The sequence below is a fragment of the Myotis myotis genome, unplaced genomic scaffold (assembly GCF_014108235.1).
Source record: "Myotis myotis isolate mMyoMyo1 unplaced genomic scaffold, mMyoMyo1.p scaffold_m19_p_4, whole genome shotgun sequence".
Classification (NCBI taxonomy): Eukaryota; Metazoa; Chordata; class Mammalia; order Chiroptera; family Vespertilionidae; genus Myotis; species Myotis myotis.
In genome coordinates this window covers 83,196,055-83,215,942 of record NW_023416346.1, presented here as the reverse complement: position 1 = coordinate 83,215,942, position 19,888 = coordinate 83,196,055, and the positions used below count along the sequence as shown (strand labels likewise).

The following is a 19,888-nucleotide window of genomic DNA, read 5'->3' as shown; positions in this document are numbered from 1 at the left end:
TCAAGCCCCTGCACCATTGGGGAGGGGGGTCTGTGCCCCACCTTTGTTGCACCCCAAGTTTTCTCCTACTGGCCCCCGACTGTGCCTGTCTTAGGTTGCCCCACCCTGTGGAGTCTTACCCGTCGTTGACTACCAGCCATCTCTGGGCTCAGTAGGGTGATGTGAGGTTCAGTTTTGTCTCCTTGATAGCCTATGTCCCTCTGGCCTCCATGCCCAGCAACTGCCTTTGGATTCCCTCGCCTGTTGGCGGGGCTCTGGCATTGATCATAGGGAACTCAGGTTTCTTCTCTAGAGAGGGCCCAGCTTACGCCATTGGGCCAGAGACAGATCCATGGTACCAGCCACCATGAGGCTTCAACCTCAGCATGAACAGAGAGCTCAGGCAACAGCTATGGGCAATTGGATTGTAAGAAGAGGGTCCCTCTTGGCACAAGGGTAAGAGGCGCCAATACAGGACAAAGGAGAGTCCTGGAACAGGGCTTTCTCAGCCCAGGATGTCAGGCTCTTGGCACAAGACAACTCCATGTATGGGGCATATACCAAACACCCCTAGTCACGGCATAAAAGGGAGGTGCCCTTCCTGGAACAGTAGGGTAGGGAGATTCTAGAAAACGCTGTGTTCAGGAAAGAAGGAGAAAGGCCAAAGAACCAGCAAACAAGTAGTTAGATTTTAAAAAAAGGAAAAAGGAAAGGAGATGTGGGGCAAAGCTGGGACATGTGGAAAGACAAAACGGAGGCACATGTGATCCTCCCAATGGACAGATTGTTCCAGCTCAGGGCTGCACATCTGCTGCAGACGGGCACTGGTCAGGTGTGCTATGATGAGGCAGAGACGGCGGGCGGTTAGACATAAGGTCGGACTAGACGGTCTGGAATCCACACAGGTGAGTCTGCGTCCTGTGGAAATATACAAGCATATCCTCTCCCCTGGGTTAAAAGTACATCAGGTCCCTTCCAGGCTCCTGTAAGCAAGTCTCTCCATTTGACGAGGGCTTTAGGTTTAGTTAGATCAGGGTTCCAATGCCTGTACATTGGGGAATTTCCCTCAGAATCTACATTTAGTATATTAATTACAAATAGAGTATGTTGTAGAACATGATGAGGAGAGGAATATTTAAACTCATTTTCTTGTAATATTTTGTAACAGGAGTAAATCAAACACCGCTGGGGCTATATAATAGAACTCCCATTTGAGATAAGATATCTCTTCCCCATAATGTAAAGGGGATAGTCGTAATTACATAGGGACAGAATGTTCCTGAATGTTGATCTTCATCAGCCCAAGTTAGAATCTGAGAACTCTTTTTTACATTAGATGCCTTGCCTAGTCCTACTAGGGAAGTGGAGGTGGTGTGCGTGGGCCATGAAGAGGGCCAATCCTTCCCTGCTATGCAGGAAACATCTGCTCCTGTATCCAATAGACCTTCAATTGGTTTTCCCTGAATTTGTAAAATTTTTGTAGGTCTAGTAGCATGGATTTCTTGTATCCAAAATGCTGCATCACTAGATCCAAAGCCTCCGGCCCCTCTAGCTTCCTGGGTAACAGCTGTCCCTATTTTATGTATTGGTAACAGGAGTAATTGGGCAATTCTCTGGTTGGGCTGAATCTGTATAGTTGTGGTGGGTGGGGAAAGTAAAATCTGTATTTCTCCTGTGTAGTCTGCATCAACAACTCCTGGGATGACTAAGATCCCCTGTAATGAGGTGGAGCTCCGTCCTAATATTAAACCTACAGTTCCCTCAGGCAGCGGCCCTGACACTCCTGTAGGAATGGCTGCTACCGGTGAGTCTGGGGTTAGAATTGCGTGGGTGGTTGAATGGAGGTCCAATTCTGCACTGCCTGGGGTTGCCCTGAAGAGGTCACTGACTGACTGAAATTTGCAGAGGGGTTGAGGGTTGATGCCCCTATTATTGCAGGGGCCTGGGGCTGGCCCCTTCTCAAGTTTCCCAATTGAGGTGATGGGATATAACCTCCTTGGGAGCTATTTGTAGAGTTTAAAGGCCGACCATTTTTATGGTATTTTGATCTACATTCCTTTGCCCAATGGAATCCTTTCTGACATCGGGGACAAATGGTTTTTGGAGGATTAATATTATTCCCTAATGTATTTCCAGGCTGTCGAGGAGCTTGCCATCTGGCCTGAGTATTATTATTATTTTTATTTGGGCATTTCCTGGAAGCCGGTCCATCCTTGCTGCTTGACACAGTCGCTGCAGGAAAGAAACATCTGCACAGCATATGTTTCAAGGGACCTGGCGTATATAGCATACTGTTCTTAATATGTTTGCTCCCCTTAGCACTGTGTGTTTTAACCAAGGTCACCTCTCCGAGAAAGGTTGTTTCCCCAGGTAGGAATTTTTCCCTGAAGTCAGGGAGGGGATGAAACTCCTTAACTAAGTGCCAGGCGGGTAGTTAATCACTACAAACAATCATGCTTAAGCTACATAATCTTTACTCCCTGGAATGGAGATAAGAAACGCCCTAACCTTTGTAATAGAAATTGACAGGATTAAAATCAACTGGGATAAATACGGATGTAACAAGACAATAAACAGCAGAACCTCTCTGGAGATCCAGACCAGAACTTGGCTGGAGATCCTGGCTAGAGATCCTGGCTAGCCTGCTGATCAACTGAACACTGTCTCTGTGTCATTCCTTCTTCGCCGACTCCGTCTACGCCTTTGGGAACCCCTGGACCTGCTGGGATTGGACCCCGGCATATTTGTCTTGACTTCATGGGCACATTTTTCTGGGGTATTTACCATGGCATTTATTTCCTTGTAGGGTAACCTCTTGTTACCTTGACTGACTATAAAATAAAAATCAAAAATAATTATTTATTCTAATCAGTCTTCTGCTGCATTGCCTTTATTTGATATGTCTGTTCTTAGGATGGTGTGTCCATGAGGACTGGCTAGACCTGTATATTATAAAGTAGATTTAGTGGTAAAAACATAAAAAGATGCCCAGCCAGAGTGGCTCCGTTGGTTGAGTGCTATCCTGTACACAGAAAGGTTGCTGATTTGATTCCCGGTCAAGGCACATGCCTGGGTTGCAGATTCATTCCCCAGTTGGGGAACTTACAGAAGGCAGATGGTCGATGTTTCTCACATCAGTATCCCTCTCACCCTCTCCCCTTCTCCCCCTTTCCCCTTCTCCCTCTCCACATGTCCTCTGACAAGGATATTTTTTTAATTTTTTTAAAACATAAGAAGAAAGGGTGTAGTCTATAAAGCTTAAACTTTGGCCTATTGGAATGGTTAAGTCTTTCACTCTGACCCTGTGAAAGCAGGAGAGGTGCAATAAATACAGGGTGGGGCAAAGTAGGTTTACAGTCTTTTGTATGGAAAATAATGCAATAATCCTATATAATAAAAGCCTAATATGCAAACTGACCGGACGGTGGAACCACCAGTGGAACAACCAGTCGCTATGATGCACACTAACCACCAGGGGGCAGACACTCAACACAGGAGCTGCTCCCAGCCCGCAGGCCCAAGACCAGACAAAGTGGGTGCCAGCGGGGGCCCCCTGACCACCCTGCCAGTCGCCCCGCAGAGGGGAGCGACCCGTAGTGGCAACGGCGGGGGGCAGGCAAGCAGGCAGTGCCAGGCCAGCCAAGGCGGGTGCCAGTGGGGGCCCCCCGATTGCCCCACCAGTCACCCCACACGTCCTCCCTGATCACTGGCCAGGCCTAGGGACCCTACCCATGCATGAATTTCATGCATCAGGCCTCTAGTTAATAAATAATAATACAAGAGTAAACTTTGTTTCATGCACTCACAACAGTAAGCCTACTTTTGCCCCACCCTGTATGTAAGTTGCCACATGACCCTATTTTTTACATAGACTGCACAATTGACCTTTATAAAGAAGACAATCTCTTGAGAGGTGAGAAATGGAAACATGTGGCTGTTGGAGTATATGTGACTACAGAAGTGTTCAGCACCTTAAATGGTCTCTGTATACACTTTAAAAAATTAAATAACCAGTACAAAATCCACTAGTAAGCTTCACTTCAGAATCTTTTTCCTAAAATGAGACATCATTTGTCATTGCAGGATGAAACTGTTGCTTGCATGGCTGCAGCCATTGATGCTGGAGTGGATCCAGAAGCTGTAAGTAATTGGCCCCTTGTGTAGAACCAGGAGCTTTAACTGTGCCATTGCCTATAATTTATCACTCAGCTGAGGAAGAGAATTCCTGATTGCTGCCATCCTCCATAGAATGCCTTGGAAATCCAGAAATCTTGAATATAAATCTCAGCTTTGTAAAATTTCTAATTCAGATAGGCTCTATCTCTAACATTAACTGGTAATGGGTGGCAAGGCTTCTCAGGTATCTCACTTTCTATATTTTCAGACTGGATTACTGATTTCTTGTTAGGTGCTAGTATTCTGCATCAACTATCTAGCAAGTTAAAATGAGAAAGGGAACAAATTAGGAAATCATGGCAAGGTCACAAAAGCATTAGATAAGAAATGGAAGAGAATTTTTTCTCAGCATACTTTCCTATATATGGGATGGTTAAAAGCTAAAGGAACCAAAACATTTTGAGTATTCAAGTTGCAAGAACAGATAAAATACATTAGATGTTGGCTAAAGGTTATAGAGCAAAGTCAAAATGAAAGTCTGGACAATGGTTTACTTGAGAGAGCTTTTTCTCCCTAAAGCCAATACATAATGGTAATTTTCATATTCTGAAAGAAGACAGATGGGAGATAAATCAGATGCCAGAGGTCAGCTTTTTGAGAATAAATGAAACCTCTTCTCCTTTTCCACCATTCCTAAAGTTCCATTTCCAGAGCCTTCTCTAAGGAACCGTTAGAATGAGGTAAAGGTGAGAAGTGTTGGCCTGATTCATTAAAAAAAAAAAATGATCAAGAGCCATTGCCGGGTGTTAGTTGAAGTGTTGTGCTGTGAAGCAAAAGGTTGCGGGTTCAATCCCCATTTGGGGCACATGCAGAAGGCAAATGATTGATGTTTCTCTCTCACATCAATGTGTTTTTTTCTCTCTCTCTTTCCCTTCATCTCTCTCTAAAAAATCAATAAAAAAATATCCTGTGTGAGGATTAAAAAAAGAAAAAAGAATAAGAAACTTAGTTTGCTCTAAAAGAGTCAGTTAAAGGATATAAGAAATAAAATGCTTGTGAGAGCAGGGAAATAAGCTAGGTCAATTTATTTCAGATATTTAAAGTGAATGTATGAGATGCCAGAGTTTTAAAAGATCAAAGGTACTGGTAATGGAGAAATGGCTCTGAGACTTGATGAAGTAGTGTCTAAGGAACTCCAATTGCTTGTTTCTCTTACAAATCATTATCCTTTTTCCAGCAAGTGGAAACCTGTCTACAGACAAGTAGATCTTCTGATGGATTCACCACTCAACATGTTCTCCGTCAAGCTCAGATGTCTAAGGAGCTGGTTGAGTTGAATAAAGCCCTTGCACTGAAAGAGGCCCTAGCCAGGAAGATGACTCAGGATGGCAGCCAGTTACAGCCAATTCAGTTTCAGTACCAGGTAAAATCTTTACTAGAGCAGCATTTGGTAATGTCTACCATCTCTCTTGAATTGTAAGCGAAGAAAACAGGCCCACTGTTTTTGATGATGACAAGACAACATAATGTGTGTAGTGCAATTGGAGTTATACTATTGGTTAAAGAAAAGAATACATTCAGGGTAGGGAACCTGTGATTTTGTTTTACTTAATCTAATACCTTCTACAATAGGTTTTAATAAATCTATATATAAAAGCCTAAGCAACCGGCCCACCAGCCAACTGTCCGGTAGCTATGATGTGCACTGACCACCAGGGGGTAGACGTTGAATGCAGGAGCAGAAACCACAGGCATGGAAACATGGAACTTCCTTCCTTCTCAGAGGGAAGCAGGGAGGGGAGAGTATGGGAAGAGATTGACCAAAGATCTTATATACATACTAGAGGCCCGGTGCATGGATTCGTGCACCGGTGGGGTACCTCAGCCTGGCCTGCAGGAATAAGGCTGAAACTGACTCTCCGACATCCCCCGAGGGGTCCTGGATTGCGAGAGGCGCAGGCCAGGCCGAGGGACCCCACCGGTACACGAATCCATGCACCAGGCCTCTAGTAGTTTAATAATGTTATAATAGAATTGGTCCCTGCTTGGAGAAATTGTGTTCTAATAACTATTCTGGGGTTCTGAGAATGGTACAGGGTCTCAGAGTGTCAATTATAAAGAGATTTGTAGTGGATATCACATGACTTGGCAAATGGCTGAACTTGTTTATCCTAGTGGTAGTTTTAAGTGGGTCTTGTTAATTAAGAGGATTTATCTTTACTTAAAGACAAGTTCTTGGCTTTCAGGTTATCCACAAGGTCACCCTTGCTCCAGACCTTATTTTTCCTTGTAGCCAGTGTTTCCCACCCACAAAGGGATGTTAACAGGGCTGGTAGGGGGAAGGATACATTGTCTTCCGATCCAACTATAACCCCAAAGTCCTATATGCTAGTATGAAGAAATCTCTGTGACACGAATGCATTTCTACCACCATTTCCCCTAATTTTTCAGAGTAAAAACAAAAAAAGTGTTTTCATTAAGTGATTTTTGCCACTTTTTACCCCTAGGGTAGATGTTGCTTCCAATGTAATAACTGAGTTGCCAATAGAGGTTTTATTTCCTTTTTATTACCATAGTCTTATTTAACATTTTTATAACTTAATTTTTATTTATGTCAAACAAATGCATGTCTATAATTTGTAAAAGTCAAATACTACGATACTAACATTATCAATTGATTTTCTACTTTGGAAGATGGGAATATAGCTCTCTTATACAGCCACACATGCACACTGCCTCACATCTGTCTTTGAAGATGATTATATACCAGTATAAAAAAGAAATAAATAAAAATGATTATATCACAGTGTTCAATTAAATGAATAGTTAATATTTACATTTTATGATTATGTAAATGTTTTACAGCTGAGTCACATAGTATAATATGATTCCATTTCCTTTCTTGTATAGCTTTTTGTGTATCCTGGAGTTAATAATATCATTTTTTTAATTTATTTTTTTTATTTAAGTACTAGAGGCCTGGTGCACGAAATTCATGCAAGGAGAGGGGGGGGTGTCCTTCAGCCCAGCCTGCACCCTCTCCAATCTGGGATCCCTTGAGGGATGTCCAATCCCGATTTAGGTGGGATCAGGCCTAAACGGGTAGTCGGACATCCCTCTCACATCCCTCTCCCAATCGCTTGCCTGCCTGCCTGCCTGCCTGATTGCACCTAACCACTTCTGGCTGCCAGCCTGATCACCCCCTAAACCAGTGATGGCGAACCTATGACACGCGTGTCAGAGGTGACACGCGAACTCATTTTTTTGGTTGATTTTTCTTTGCTAAATGGCATTTAAATATATAAAATAAATATCAAAAATATAAGTCTTTGTTTTACTATGGTTGCAAATATCAAAAAATTTCTATATGTGACACGGCACCAGAGTTAAGTTAGGGTTTTTCAAAATGCTGACACGCCGAGCTCAAAAGGTTCGCCATCACTGCCCTAAACACTCGCCTGCCAGCCTGGTTGCCCCCAACTGCCCACCCCAGCAGGCCTGGTTCCCCCCAACTGCCCACCCCTGCAGGCCTGGTTCCCCCCAACTGCCCACCCCTGCAGGCCTGGTTCCCCCCAACTACCCTCCTCTGAAGGCCTGGTCACCCCCAACTGCCCTCCCCTGCAGGCCTGGTTGCTCCCAACTGCCCTCCTCTGCAGGCCTGGGTCCCTCCCAACTGTCCTCCCCTACATGCCTGGTCCCCCCTAACTGCCCACCCCTACAGGCCTAGTCCCCCCCACCCAACTGCCCACCCCTGCTGGCCATCTTGTGTCCACATGGGGCGACCCTCTTGTGTGTTGGAGTGATGGTCAATTTGCATATTACCTCTTTATTATATAGGACTAGAGGCCTGGTGCACAAAAAGTTGTGCACTCGGGGGGGGGGGAGGGGTCCCTCAGCCCGGCCTGTGCCCTCTCGCAGTCTGGGACCCCTCGGGAGATAACGACCTGCTGGCTTAGGCCTGCTCCCAGGTGGCAGAGGTCAGGCCCAATCCCTAGGTTCAGCCCCTGGTTGGGCTCAGAGCAGGACTGATTGGGGAGTTGGGGTGCTGCCCCCTGTCATGCACAGAGCAGGGCGGATCGGGAGGTTGCGATGCCACCCTCAGTCACGCTCAGGGTAGGGCCGATTGGGGGATTGGGGCACCGCCTCCTGTCACACTCAAGGCAGGGTCGATGGGGAGGTTGCGGTGCCACCCCCTGTCTTGCACAGAGCAGGGCCCATCAGGGGGGTTGGGGCTCCGTACCCTGTCACGCACAGAGCAGGGCCGATCAGGGGGTTGAGGAGCTACCCACTGTCACTCACAGAGTAGGGCCAATAGGGGAGTTGGGGCACCGCCCCCTGTCACACACAGAGCAGGGCGGATCAGGGGGGTTAGCACGCCGCACCCTATCACACTCAGGGCAGGGCCGATGGGGAGGCTATGGCTCTACCTCGTCACACACAGAGCAGGGCCCGTGGGGGGTGGTTGGGGCGTCACCCTCTATCACCCACAGAGCAGGGCCTATCAGGGGGTTGGGGTGCCGCACCCTGTCACACTCAGGGCAGGGCTGATGGGGAGGTTATGGCTCTACCCCATCACACACAGAGCAGGGCCCATGGCGGGGGTTTGGGGTGCCGCACCCTGTCACACACAGAACAGGGCCGATCAGGGGGTTGGAGCGCCACACCCTGTCACACACAAAGCAGGGCCGATCAGGGGGTTGGGGCACTACAGCCTGTCACACACAGAGCCGCAGGGTGATCAGGGGGTTGGGGAGCTTCCCCCTATCAGGCACAGAGCAGGGCTGATCAGGGGGTTGTGGCACCTTCACCTGTCACAAACAGAGCAGGGCGAATAGGGAGGTTGTGGCCCCGCCCACTGTCACACACAGAGCCACAGGGCGATCAGGGGGTTTGAGCGCTGCCCCCTGTCACGCTGATCCCGGTGCCGGGAGGCCTCATGGCTCTACTGATCCTGGTGCTCGGAGCCATATTACCCTTTTACTATATAGGATAGAGGCCTGGTGCACAGGTGGCGACTGGCTGGTTTGCCCTGAAGGGTGTCCTGGATCAGGGAGGGGGTTCCCACTGGGGTGCCTGGCCAGCCTGGATGAGGGGATGATGGCTGTTTGCAGCTGGTCACACACCCTACAGGGTGAGGGTCTCCACTGGGGTGCCTGGCCAGTCTGGGTGAGGGGCTGAGGGCTGTTTTCAGGCTGGCGGGTGACTGAAGCTCCCAACTGCTCCTTTTTTTCTTTTTTTTTTTTTATTCTGGGCCAGCTTTAGCTCTGAGGCTTGGCTCCAGCTCTTAGGCCTCTGCTGCTGAAAGCAGGTATCTGGTTTGTTTGGGTTCTATAATCGAAACACTGTTTCAACTCCAGCTCTGAGATCCCGGCTGGCTGAAAGCAGGTTTCTGGGGTTTTGTTTAGCTTCTATATTTGTAACAATGTTTCAAACTGCAAGCTCAGAGGCCGGCAGCGGCAGGCAGGGAACGTTGGAGTCCTTCGTCACTGAAGCAAGCAAGCCTCATGTTCGCTTCAAGCTGCCTGGCTGCCGGCCGCCATCTTGGCTGGCAGTTAATTTGCGTATCGCCCTGATTAGCCAATGGGAAGGGTAGCGGATGTACGGCTAATTACCATGTTTCTCTTTTATTAGATAGGATAGTTGGTATACAATATCATATTTCATGTGTATACTACAGTGATTTGACATTTTTACACCTTACAGTGTGACCACCCCATTAGTTCTAAGTAATCATTTCTCACTGTGTAATCTTGTCACAATATTATTGACTCTATCCCCTTCCCCTCTTTATGCATCTCACCACCACCCCTTCTAATAACCATCCTTTTGGTCTATTTCCATGGGTCTGTTATTTGTTTTGTTTTTAGATTCTATATCTTAATGAAACCATTGCTGTGTAATATTCCATTGTGTGTGTGTGTGTATATATGCCACATCTGGGCTGTTGTAAATAATGCTGCAGTGAACATAGCAGTGAATGAATATTTTCAAATTAGGATTTTGAATTTCTTTAGATAAATACGCAGAAGTGGAATTGCTGGGTTGTATTGTGTATCTGTTTTTAGCTTTTTTAAGGCATCTCCACACTGCTTTCCATAGGGCTGCACCAGTTTTCAGTCCCACCAACAGTACAAAAGGATTCCCTTTTCAACACATTCTCATCAACACATGTTATTTGTTCACTGTTTAAATAATAGTCATTCATTATTGTTTTTATTTACATATTCCTGACAATAATTTATATTGAACATCTTTTCATGACTGTTAGTCATCTATATGTCTTCTTTGGAGAAATGTCTTTTCATGTCCTCTGCCCATTTTTCAATTGGTTTATTTACTTTTTTTGTTACTGAGTTATATGAATTCTTTATGTATTTTGAATATTGACCCCTTATTGGAGGTGTTGTTTGCAAGTATCTTCTCCCATTTACTTAGTTACCTGCTTGTTTTCTTGAAGGCTTCCTTTGATGTGCACAAGCTTTTTAATTTGATGTAGTCCCATTTGTTTATTTTTTCTTTGGTTTCCCTTGCTTGAGGGGACATACACTAAAAGATATTACCTCAGACTCATGTGAAATAGTTTACTTTCTAAGTTTTCTTATAGTTTTTATGGTTTTAGTCCTTACATTTAAGTCTTTAACTCATTTTGAGTGGGTTTTGTATATGGTGTAAGAGAGTGGTCCAGTTTGGGGGTTTTATTTGCATGTATCTGTCCAGATTTCCCAGCACCACTTGTTTAAGAGACTGTTATGACTCCAGTGTATATTTTGACTTTATTTATCATAGATCAGTTGACCAGATAAATGAGGGTTTATTGCCGGGCTCTCTATTCTGTTCTATTGATGTATGTGTCTGTTTTTATGCCAGTACCATACTGTTTTGAATATTTTGTATTAATTAATTATTTTTCTTTATTGTTGAAAGTATTACGTATGTTTCCATTTTTCCCCCATTGACGCCCTCCCCTGCCCCAGGCCTTCAGCACCCTATTGTCTGTGTCCATGGGTTATACATATATACATATAGGGTCTTTGGTTGATTACCTCCCACCTACCCTCCCCCACCTTCCTTCTGAGATTCTACACTCTGTTTATACTTCCATGTCTCTGGATCCACTCTGTTCATCAGTTTATTTTGTTCATTAGATTCCACATATGAGTGCAATCATGTGATACTTGTCTTTCTCTGACTGACTTATTTCACTTAGCATGATACTCTCCAGGTCCCTCCATACTGCCTCAAAGTGTAAGATATTCTTCTTTTTCACTGCTGCATAGTATTCCATGGTATAAATGTACTACAGAATTCTTATCCACTCATCTACTAGTGGGCACGTGGGCTGTTTCAAGATCTTAGCTATTGTAAATTGTGCTGCTAAGAACATAGGGGTGCATACAGTCTTTTTCATTGGTGTTTCGGGTTTCTTAGGATATATTCCTAGAAGTGGGATCACTGGGTCAAATGGCAGTTCCATATTTAATCTTTTGAAGAAACTCCATACTGTTTTCCATAATGGTTGCACTAGTCTTCATTCCCACCAGCAGTGTACTAGGGTTCCCTTTTCTCCACATCGTCACCAACACTTGTCATTTGTTGATGGTAGGCATTGTGACAGGTGTGAGATGGTACCTCATTGTTGTTTTGATTTGCATCTCTTGGATGATTAGTGTCTTTGAGCAGTTTTTTCATATGACTCTTGGCCATCTGTATGTCCTTTTTGGAGAAGTGTCTATTTAGGTCCTTTGCCCATTTTTTAATTAGATTGTGTGTCTTCCTTTTGTTAAGTTGTATGAGTTCCTTATATATTTTGGATATTAACCCTTTATCAGATGTATTCTTGCCAAATATGTTCTCCCATACAGTGGGCTCTCTACTCGTTTTGTTGATGGTTACTTTTGCTGTGCAGAAGCTTTTTATTTTGATGTAGTCCCATTTGTTTATTTTCTCCTTAGTTTCCTTTGCCTTAGGAAATGTATCTGTAAACATATTGCTACGAGAGATGTCTGAGATTTTGCTGCCTATGGCTTCTTCTAGGATTTTTATGGTTTCACGACTTACATTTAAGTCTTTTATCCATTTTGAGTGTATTCTTGTGTATGGTATAAGTTGGTGGTCTAGTTTCATTTTTTTGCATGTATCTGTCCATTTTTCCCAATACCATTTATTGAAGAGACTGTCTTGACTCCATTGTATGCTCTTGCCTCCTTTGTCAAATATTAAGCGTAATGCCTTGGGTCGATTTCTGGGTTCTTTGTTCTTTCCCATTGATCTATATGCCTGTTCTTGTGCCAGTACCAGGCTTTTTTAAATTACGGTGTCTTTGTAGTATAACTTGATATCTGGTATTGTGATTCTCCCAACTTTGTTTTTCTTTCTCAAAATTGCTGCATCCATTTGGGGTCTTTTCTTATTCCATACTAGAGGCCCGGTGCATGAAATTCGTGCATGGGGGTGGGTCCCTCAGCTCGGCTTGCACCCTCTCTCAATCTGTGACCCCTTGGGGGATGTCTGACTGCCTATTTAGGCCCGATCCTTGTGGGACCTCTTGCAATCTGGGACCACTGGCTCCTAACTGCTCGCCTGCCTGCCAGATCTCCATAACCACTCTGCCTGCTTGCCTGATCACCCCTAACCATACACCTGCCTGCATGATTACCTCTAACCACTCTGCCTGATTGCCCCTAACCATTCGCCTGCCTGCCTGATCACCCCTAACTGCTCGCCTGCCTGCCTGATCGCCCCTAACCACCTGTGCCTTGGCCCCACCACCGCGGCTTTGTCTGGAAGGACGTTTGGAATGACGTCTGGAAGGTCATTTGGCATCTGATCTAATTAGCATATTACACATTTATTATTATAGATAAATTGTGGGAGTATTTGTTCTAGCTCTGTGAAATATTGGTATTTTAATTGGGATTGCACTGAATCTGTAGATTGCCTTGGATAGTATAAACATTTTAATGATGTTGATTCTACCAACTCATGAACATGGTATATTCTTCCACTTATTTATATCTTCTCTTTTTTTTCAATGTCCTGTAATTTTCCAAGTACAGATCTTTTGCCTCCTTGTTACATTTATTCCTACGTAACTTATTTTTTTTGTTGCAGTGGTAAATGGGATTGTTTGTTTAGTTTCTCTTTCTGAGAATTCATTATTGGTGTACAAAAAAAGCCATCAATTTTGGGGTGTTGATTTTGTATCCTGCTACATTGCCAAATCCATTTACTAAATCTAGTAGTTTTTTGGTGGAGTCTTTAGTGTTTTCTATGTACAATATCATGTCTTCTGTGAATAATGAGAGTTTTACTTCCTCCTTTCCAATTTGTATGTCTTTTATTTCTGCTTCTTGTCTGATTGCTGTGGCTAGGACTTCCAGTACTATGTTGAATAAGAGTTGTGAAAGCGGACATCCTGTCTTGTTCCTGTACTTAAGGGAAATGCTTTTAGTTTTTGCCCATTTAGTATGATGTTGGCTGTAGGTTTTTCATATATGGTTTACCATGTTAAAATATGCTCCCTCTGTTTCCACTTTGCTGAGAGTTGTGTTTTTTTTTTTTATCAAAAATGGATGTTGGATGTTGTAGAATGCTTTTTCTGCATCTATTGATATGATCATGTGATTTTTGACTTTCAATTTGTTTATGTTATATCACGTTTATTAATTTGCAAATATTGTACCAGCCTTGCATCCCTTGAATAAATCCCACTTGATTATGGTGTATGATCTTTTTAATATATGTTTTGATTATTATAAATCAAATTTGTAGTATAGTTTGAGATCATGATACCTCCAACTTTGTTCTTCTTTCTCAAGATTTCTGTGGCTAGTCAGGATCTTTTGTGGTTCTATATCAATTTTAGGATTATTTGTTCTAGTTCTAAGAAGAATGTTATTGGTATTTTGATAGCAATTAAAATGAATCTGTAAATTGCTTTGGGTAGTATGGTCATTTAAACCATATTAATTGCTCCAATCCATGAGCACAGTATATCCTTTCATTTACTTGTGTCCTCTTCAGTTTCTTTCTTCAATCTCTTATAGTTTTCAGAGTACAGGTACTTCGCTTCCTTGGTTAAGTTTATTCCTGGGTATTTTATTCTTTGTGATGCAATTGTAAATGGGAGTTTTTCTTCATTTCTCCTGATTGCTTATTATTAGTATATAAGAATCTGACAAATTTCCGTATATTTATTTTGTATTCTACTGAATTCTTTCATTAATTCTATTAATTTTTGGTGGATTCTTTAGGGTTTTCTATATACAGTATTATGTCATCTGCAAGTAGTGACAATTTTGTTTCTTTCTGATTTTGATGCCTTTTATTTCTTTTTCTTGTCTGATTTCTCTGTCTAGAACTATATATATAAAAGGCTAAGCGACTGTCTGACCATCTGATAGGTATAATGCGCACTGACCTTGAGGGAGCAGACACACAACGCAGGAGCTACCGAGCTGCAGTGACTTGGCAGTGGTGATTCTTGGGTGACACACCCCAGAACCAGAGAGGAGGGAGCCCGATTCCAGGGTGCATCACCCAAGAATCGCCCTCTCGCAATCCAGGAGCCCTCATGTCAGAGAGCCAGTTTCAGCCCGATCCATGCAGGCCAGGCCAAGGGTCCTCACCTGCTGGAGGGACCCCGCTTACTCTGCAAACACCCTTCGAGCCACAGCGCCACCCCAGGTGCGGGCAGCTGGGGAGGGACTGCTGGAGGTTGGCTCCAGGTCGTGTCTGGCCCATCTTGCCCAGTCCGGCCTGGCCAGCCACCATCTAATTAATTTCCTTTCAGTGTGCACGAATCCGTGCACCGGGGCACTAGTGTTGAATAATAGTTATGAAATTTGACATCTTTGTCTTGTTCCTGATTTAGAGAAAAAGCTTTCCTCTTTTCACCGTTAACTATGATGTTGCATGTGGGCTTGTCATATATATAGCCTTTACATTTAAATTAATTATTGATAAGTATGTGCTTATTGCCATTTTGTCAATTGTTTTTTATTGTTTTTTTTGTTCTACTCTGTTTCTTCTCTTGATCTTTCTGATTTGTTGGTATTCTTTAGTGTTTTCCTTTCTCTTCATTTTTTTGTATATTTTTGGCATGGTTTTGGTTTATGGTTACTATGAGATACATATACTAGTATATCAATCTATATCTATAGCAGCCTACATTAAGCTGATAAGCATTTAAGTTCAATTGCATTCTAAAAGCAGTACATATGTACTCCTCCCTCTTCCCTGTGTTTTTAACATCATGTTTTATATCTTTTTGTTCTGTTTATATCTTGACTATTTATTGTAGTTATAGTTAATTTTGCTATTGTCCTTTAACATTCCTATTAACTTTTTAAGTGGTTGATTATTGTATATTTGCCTTTACCGGTGTGATTTTTTCCCTCTTTCCTGTAATGTTTTATTTCTCGGTATGGTCTTTTCTGCATAAAGAGGACCCGTTAACATTTCCTGCAATGCTGATTTAATGTGGTGAACTCCTTGGGTTTTTGCATATCTGGGAAATCTTTTATCTCTCCTTCAATTCTAAATACAGTGAAACCTTGGTTCTAGAACAATTCATTCTGGTAGGCTGTTAGAAAATGGAATCATTTTTCCTATTAGAAATAGTGTAAATTGAATTAAACCATTTCAGCGCTCCCCCCAAATGACTCCATGTTTAACCTTTCTTATGTGCAATACCTGTCTAATGTAATGTTTAATTTACAGATAAACACTTTATTTATCTTTTAAAATATATTTTATTGACTTTTTACAGAGAGGAAGGGAGAGGGATAGAGAGTTAGAAACATTGATGAGAGAGAAACATCAATTCAGCTGCCTCCTGCACACTCCCCACTGGGGATGTGCCCGCAACCAAGGTACATGCCCTTGACCAGGATCGAACCTGGGACCCTTCAGTCTGCAGCCCAGTGCTCTAGATGCAAAAGGGATGTGAAATGTAAATGAAAATTTAACAAAAAGGTTATGAAATGTACAGTAAAAATGAAAATTTAATAATAATAAGCAGCAACAAAAGCAAAATAACACAAAAATATTTATAGCACAATTTCCTGAGATGTTAACAATATGAGTCTTAATATGTCACCTGAGAGACATGAAAGGGTTGTCAGGTTGAGAAGCAAATTGTTGGGGATGGGAGACATTCGAGAACTGAGGTTTGACTGTAATACTAGGTGTACCAGTTCATAATGCGGATTTTTTCAATAGATGGAGATACACATATGTTGATATATATGCGACTTGATATGTATGCTATTTTGTTGTATTGACAGCAAGCTTCAAAACTTCATGTCAAATTTGCTGAAAGTGTTAACATCATAGATATTTTTATGCTTAAAAATGTTAAATTTCGTGCCAAAAAAAGAGCATTTGTGGAAAGTTGTAATTCATTACTTTATTTTGAAGAAAAGTGCTGCTGAAAGTTATCATATACTTTGGGAAGCTTATGGTGAACATGCTTCATTTCAAGATACTTGTGACCGCTGGTTTAAACACTTTAAAAGTGATGATTTCGATGTGAAAGACAAAGAACATCCAGGTCAACCGAAAAAGTTTGATGACCAACAATTACAAGCATTGTTGGATGAAGATGCGTGTCAAACTCACAACAACTTGCAGAAAGATTAAACTTTGCTCAGCAAACAATGTCCTATCGTTTACATACAATGACAAAGATTTTAAAGGAAGGAAAATGGATGCCACATCAACTGAACAAAAGACAAATGGAAAACCGAAAAGTCGTCAGTAAAATGTTCCTCCAATGGCACGAAAGATAGTCTTTTTTGCATCGAATTGTGACTGGCGATGAAAAATGGATTTATTTTGAGAATCCCAAACACAAAACCATGAGTTGATCCAGGTCAACCATCAACATCGACTGCAAGGACAAATCACTTCGGAAAGAAGACAATGCTCTGTGTTTGGTGGGATCAGGACGGTGTGGTGTATTATGAGCTTCTAAAACTAGGTGAAACCGTTAATACTGATTGCTACCGACAACAAATAATCAATTTGAACCATGCTTTCATCGTGAAATGGCCACAGTGTGCCAGAAGACATGGCAAACTAATTTTGCTTCGTGATAACACACCACCACACACTTCAAAACCAGTTAAAGACACGTTAAAAAATCTTGCCTGGGAAGTATTAACCCACCGTATTCACCAGACCTTGCTCCTTCAGATTACCACTTGTTCTGATCAATGGCACATGCACTTTCTGAGCAGCACTTCAAAACATACGAAGAAGTGGAAAATTGGGTCTCTGAATGGTTTGCCTCAAAACAAGAAAAGTTCTATTGGGACAGTATCCACAAATTACCTGAAAGATGGGGGAAATGTGCCAAGTGATGGTACTTTGGATAAAACACTTTTGATGTTTCTCTTGAAATTATCATGTTTTCTTTGATTACAAAATCCGCATCATTAACTGGTACACCTGGTAAACTTGCTGGATAAAACATTCTGTGATGTAGATTCCTATCTTTGAGCACTTTAAATATATCTTGCTACTCTCTTCTTGCCAATAAAGTTGCTTCTGAGAAATCAGATGATAGTCTTTGGAGTTTCCCTTGCCTGTGACTTGGTTTTTTGTTCTTTTTCTTTTTGTTTGTTTTCTGCCTTTATGATTGACTCTTTATCCTTAACTTTTGCTATTTTCATTAGAATATGTCTTGGCACGAGTCTCTTTGCGTTCATCTTACTTGGGACTCTGTATTTCCTGAACCTGAATATCTGTTTCCTTACCTAGATTAGGAAAGTTTTCAGATATTATTTATTCAAATAAATTCTTGCTGCCCTTTTCTCTCTTCTCTTCTCCTCTGGAATCCCTATAATGCAAATGTTAGGGTACTTGGTGCTATTCCAGAGATCTCATACTATCCTCATTTTTGAAATTCTTTTTTCATTTTGCTGTTTTTATTGGGTGATTTCCACTATTTTGTCATCCAGGTCACTAATCCATTATTCTGTTTTAACTAATCTACTCTTTATTCCTTCTAGTGTATTTTTTATTTCACCTATTATATTCATCTCTGATTTGTTCTTTACATTTTCTATCTCTTTGTTGAAGTGTTCTCTAAGGTTTCTCTTGTAGTCACAGTTTGTTGAGCATCCTTATGGCCGTTTCTTTGAATTCTTTATCAAGCAAATTATCTCCATTTCATTAAGGTTTTTCTCTGGAGTTTTTCCTTGTTCCTTTATTTGAGGCATATCCTTCTGTCTCCCCATTTTGTTTGACTTTCTGTGTTTATTACTGTGAGTTGGATAGAATAAATATCTTTCTCAGTCTGAAAGAGTAGTTTCTGAGTAGATTGTGTATTGAATAGTTTTGGCAGGCAGGTGCTGGCTGGGGCAGGTATCTGCGGTGCCTGATGCGTCACCTGGGCTGAAGGGGTGTGTTCTGGGTAGAGTAGCCTGATGTGTGCTTGCTTCCTTGTCCTTATTATCTGGGTGGGGTTGCCTGATGTACTTAGGGCTGCTCCCTGGGCTCTTGGAGTTCCCTGTTGCTTTAATTTTCTGTGATCTGAGCTGGGTCCGTGCAGGGTTGCTTTGTGAGCTTGCATTTTCAGACCCCGCCTAATCCACTCCTTCTCCATTGGGGCAGGCTTGTGTGTACACACCTTAGCACTTTGCTAATTCTGTTCCCTTTCTGAGCAGTACAGCTCCTTGCAAGCTCAACCACAGCCCTCTCACTCCACAGGCAGCACTGTGTGCATGCCCTGTTGCTTAAATTATCCTAAGTCATAGCAGGGTCTGGGTGGGGCCACTTTGCATTCCTGCAGCTAGATGCCCTGCTAGCTAGGCCCTTTCTCCTGTTGAGGCAGCCTTGCATGGGAGCACACAGCAGCACTTTGGTAGTTCTGAAATCTCTCCTGGACAGTAGCAGGAGCTCCTGCCATGGGTGGGCGCACAGCAGCATCCCACTCACTCCACATGGGGCAGTCTGGTGTGTGGGTACCACATAGTTTTTCTGACTCCACACTTTCTTCTGGTTGGGCAGCCCCACTTAGGCATACAGCGGTGCTCCACTATCTCCGCAATTTCTCTGGAATGAGCAGTCCTGTGTGTGGGCACCATAGTGTTTTGTTAGCTCCCCATTCTTTCTAGGAGTGAGAACCCCACATGAGCACACAGTAGCACCCCACTATCTCCACACTGTCTTTGGACAGGGCAGCCCTGCAAGTGAGTACTGCAGTATTCTGTTGGCTCCATACTTTCTCCAGATAGGAGAACCCCTTGTGTGTGCAGCCAAGTGGGAGCACAAAGCTGCTGCACCTGCTGGATTAGATGGTCCCCTTGTGTGCACACTTTGGCACTCTTCTGTTTCTTCTGGGTCTAGCTCAAGTAGCGGTGGCTGGGGACATGCTACAGCACCCTGTAGGTCTGCCAGGGAACCCGGATGGAGCTCCCACCTTCTATCCAGGTTCAGGGGAAATGTTAACAATGGGGCCCACCCATTCCTCCAGTACTGGGTTGTTTTCTCTGCTCCCAGAGAGCTCTCATGGTTCCCCAGCCTTCTCTAGGTAGTCACTCTCTCTTGTTTATTGTGCAGAGGCTGTTCAGTTGGCCCACAGTTTTCTCTTATGAGGATTTGATCTAAATACAGGTGTACATTTGATATATTCTTGCAAGAATGTGAGCTCAGCATCTACCCATAGGTACCATCTTTGAGCGACTATAATAATCTTCTTTTTACACTTGTTAGTTTGGCTAGATTTAGAATTCTACAATGGAAATTTTTTTCCCCAGAATTTTGAAGGCTTTTCTCCATTGTCTTC

At 42.9% G+C, this 19,888-nt stretch overlaps 1 protein-coding gene across 3 annotated transcripts in view; it reads left to right on the top strand.

The window, feature by feature from the left end:
- Positions 1–19,888, top strand: part of KIF4A (kinesin family member 4A) — a 183,747-nt gene that overhangs the window by 101,662 nt on the left and 62,197 nt on the right. For all 3 annotated transcript variants that reach the window (XM_036305013.1, XM_036305011.1, XM_036305014.1), the window contains exons 14-15: positions 4,063–4,119; positions 5,333–5,518. In XM_036305013.1, the coding sequence (XP_036160906.1) occupies positions 4,063–4,119; positions 5,333–5,518 (243 nt within the window). The remainder of the gene's footprint in view (positions 1–4,062; positions 4,120–5,332; positions 5,519–19,888) is intronic.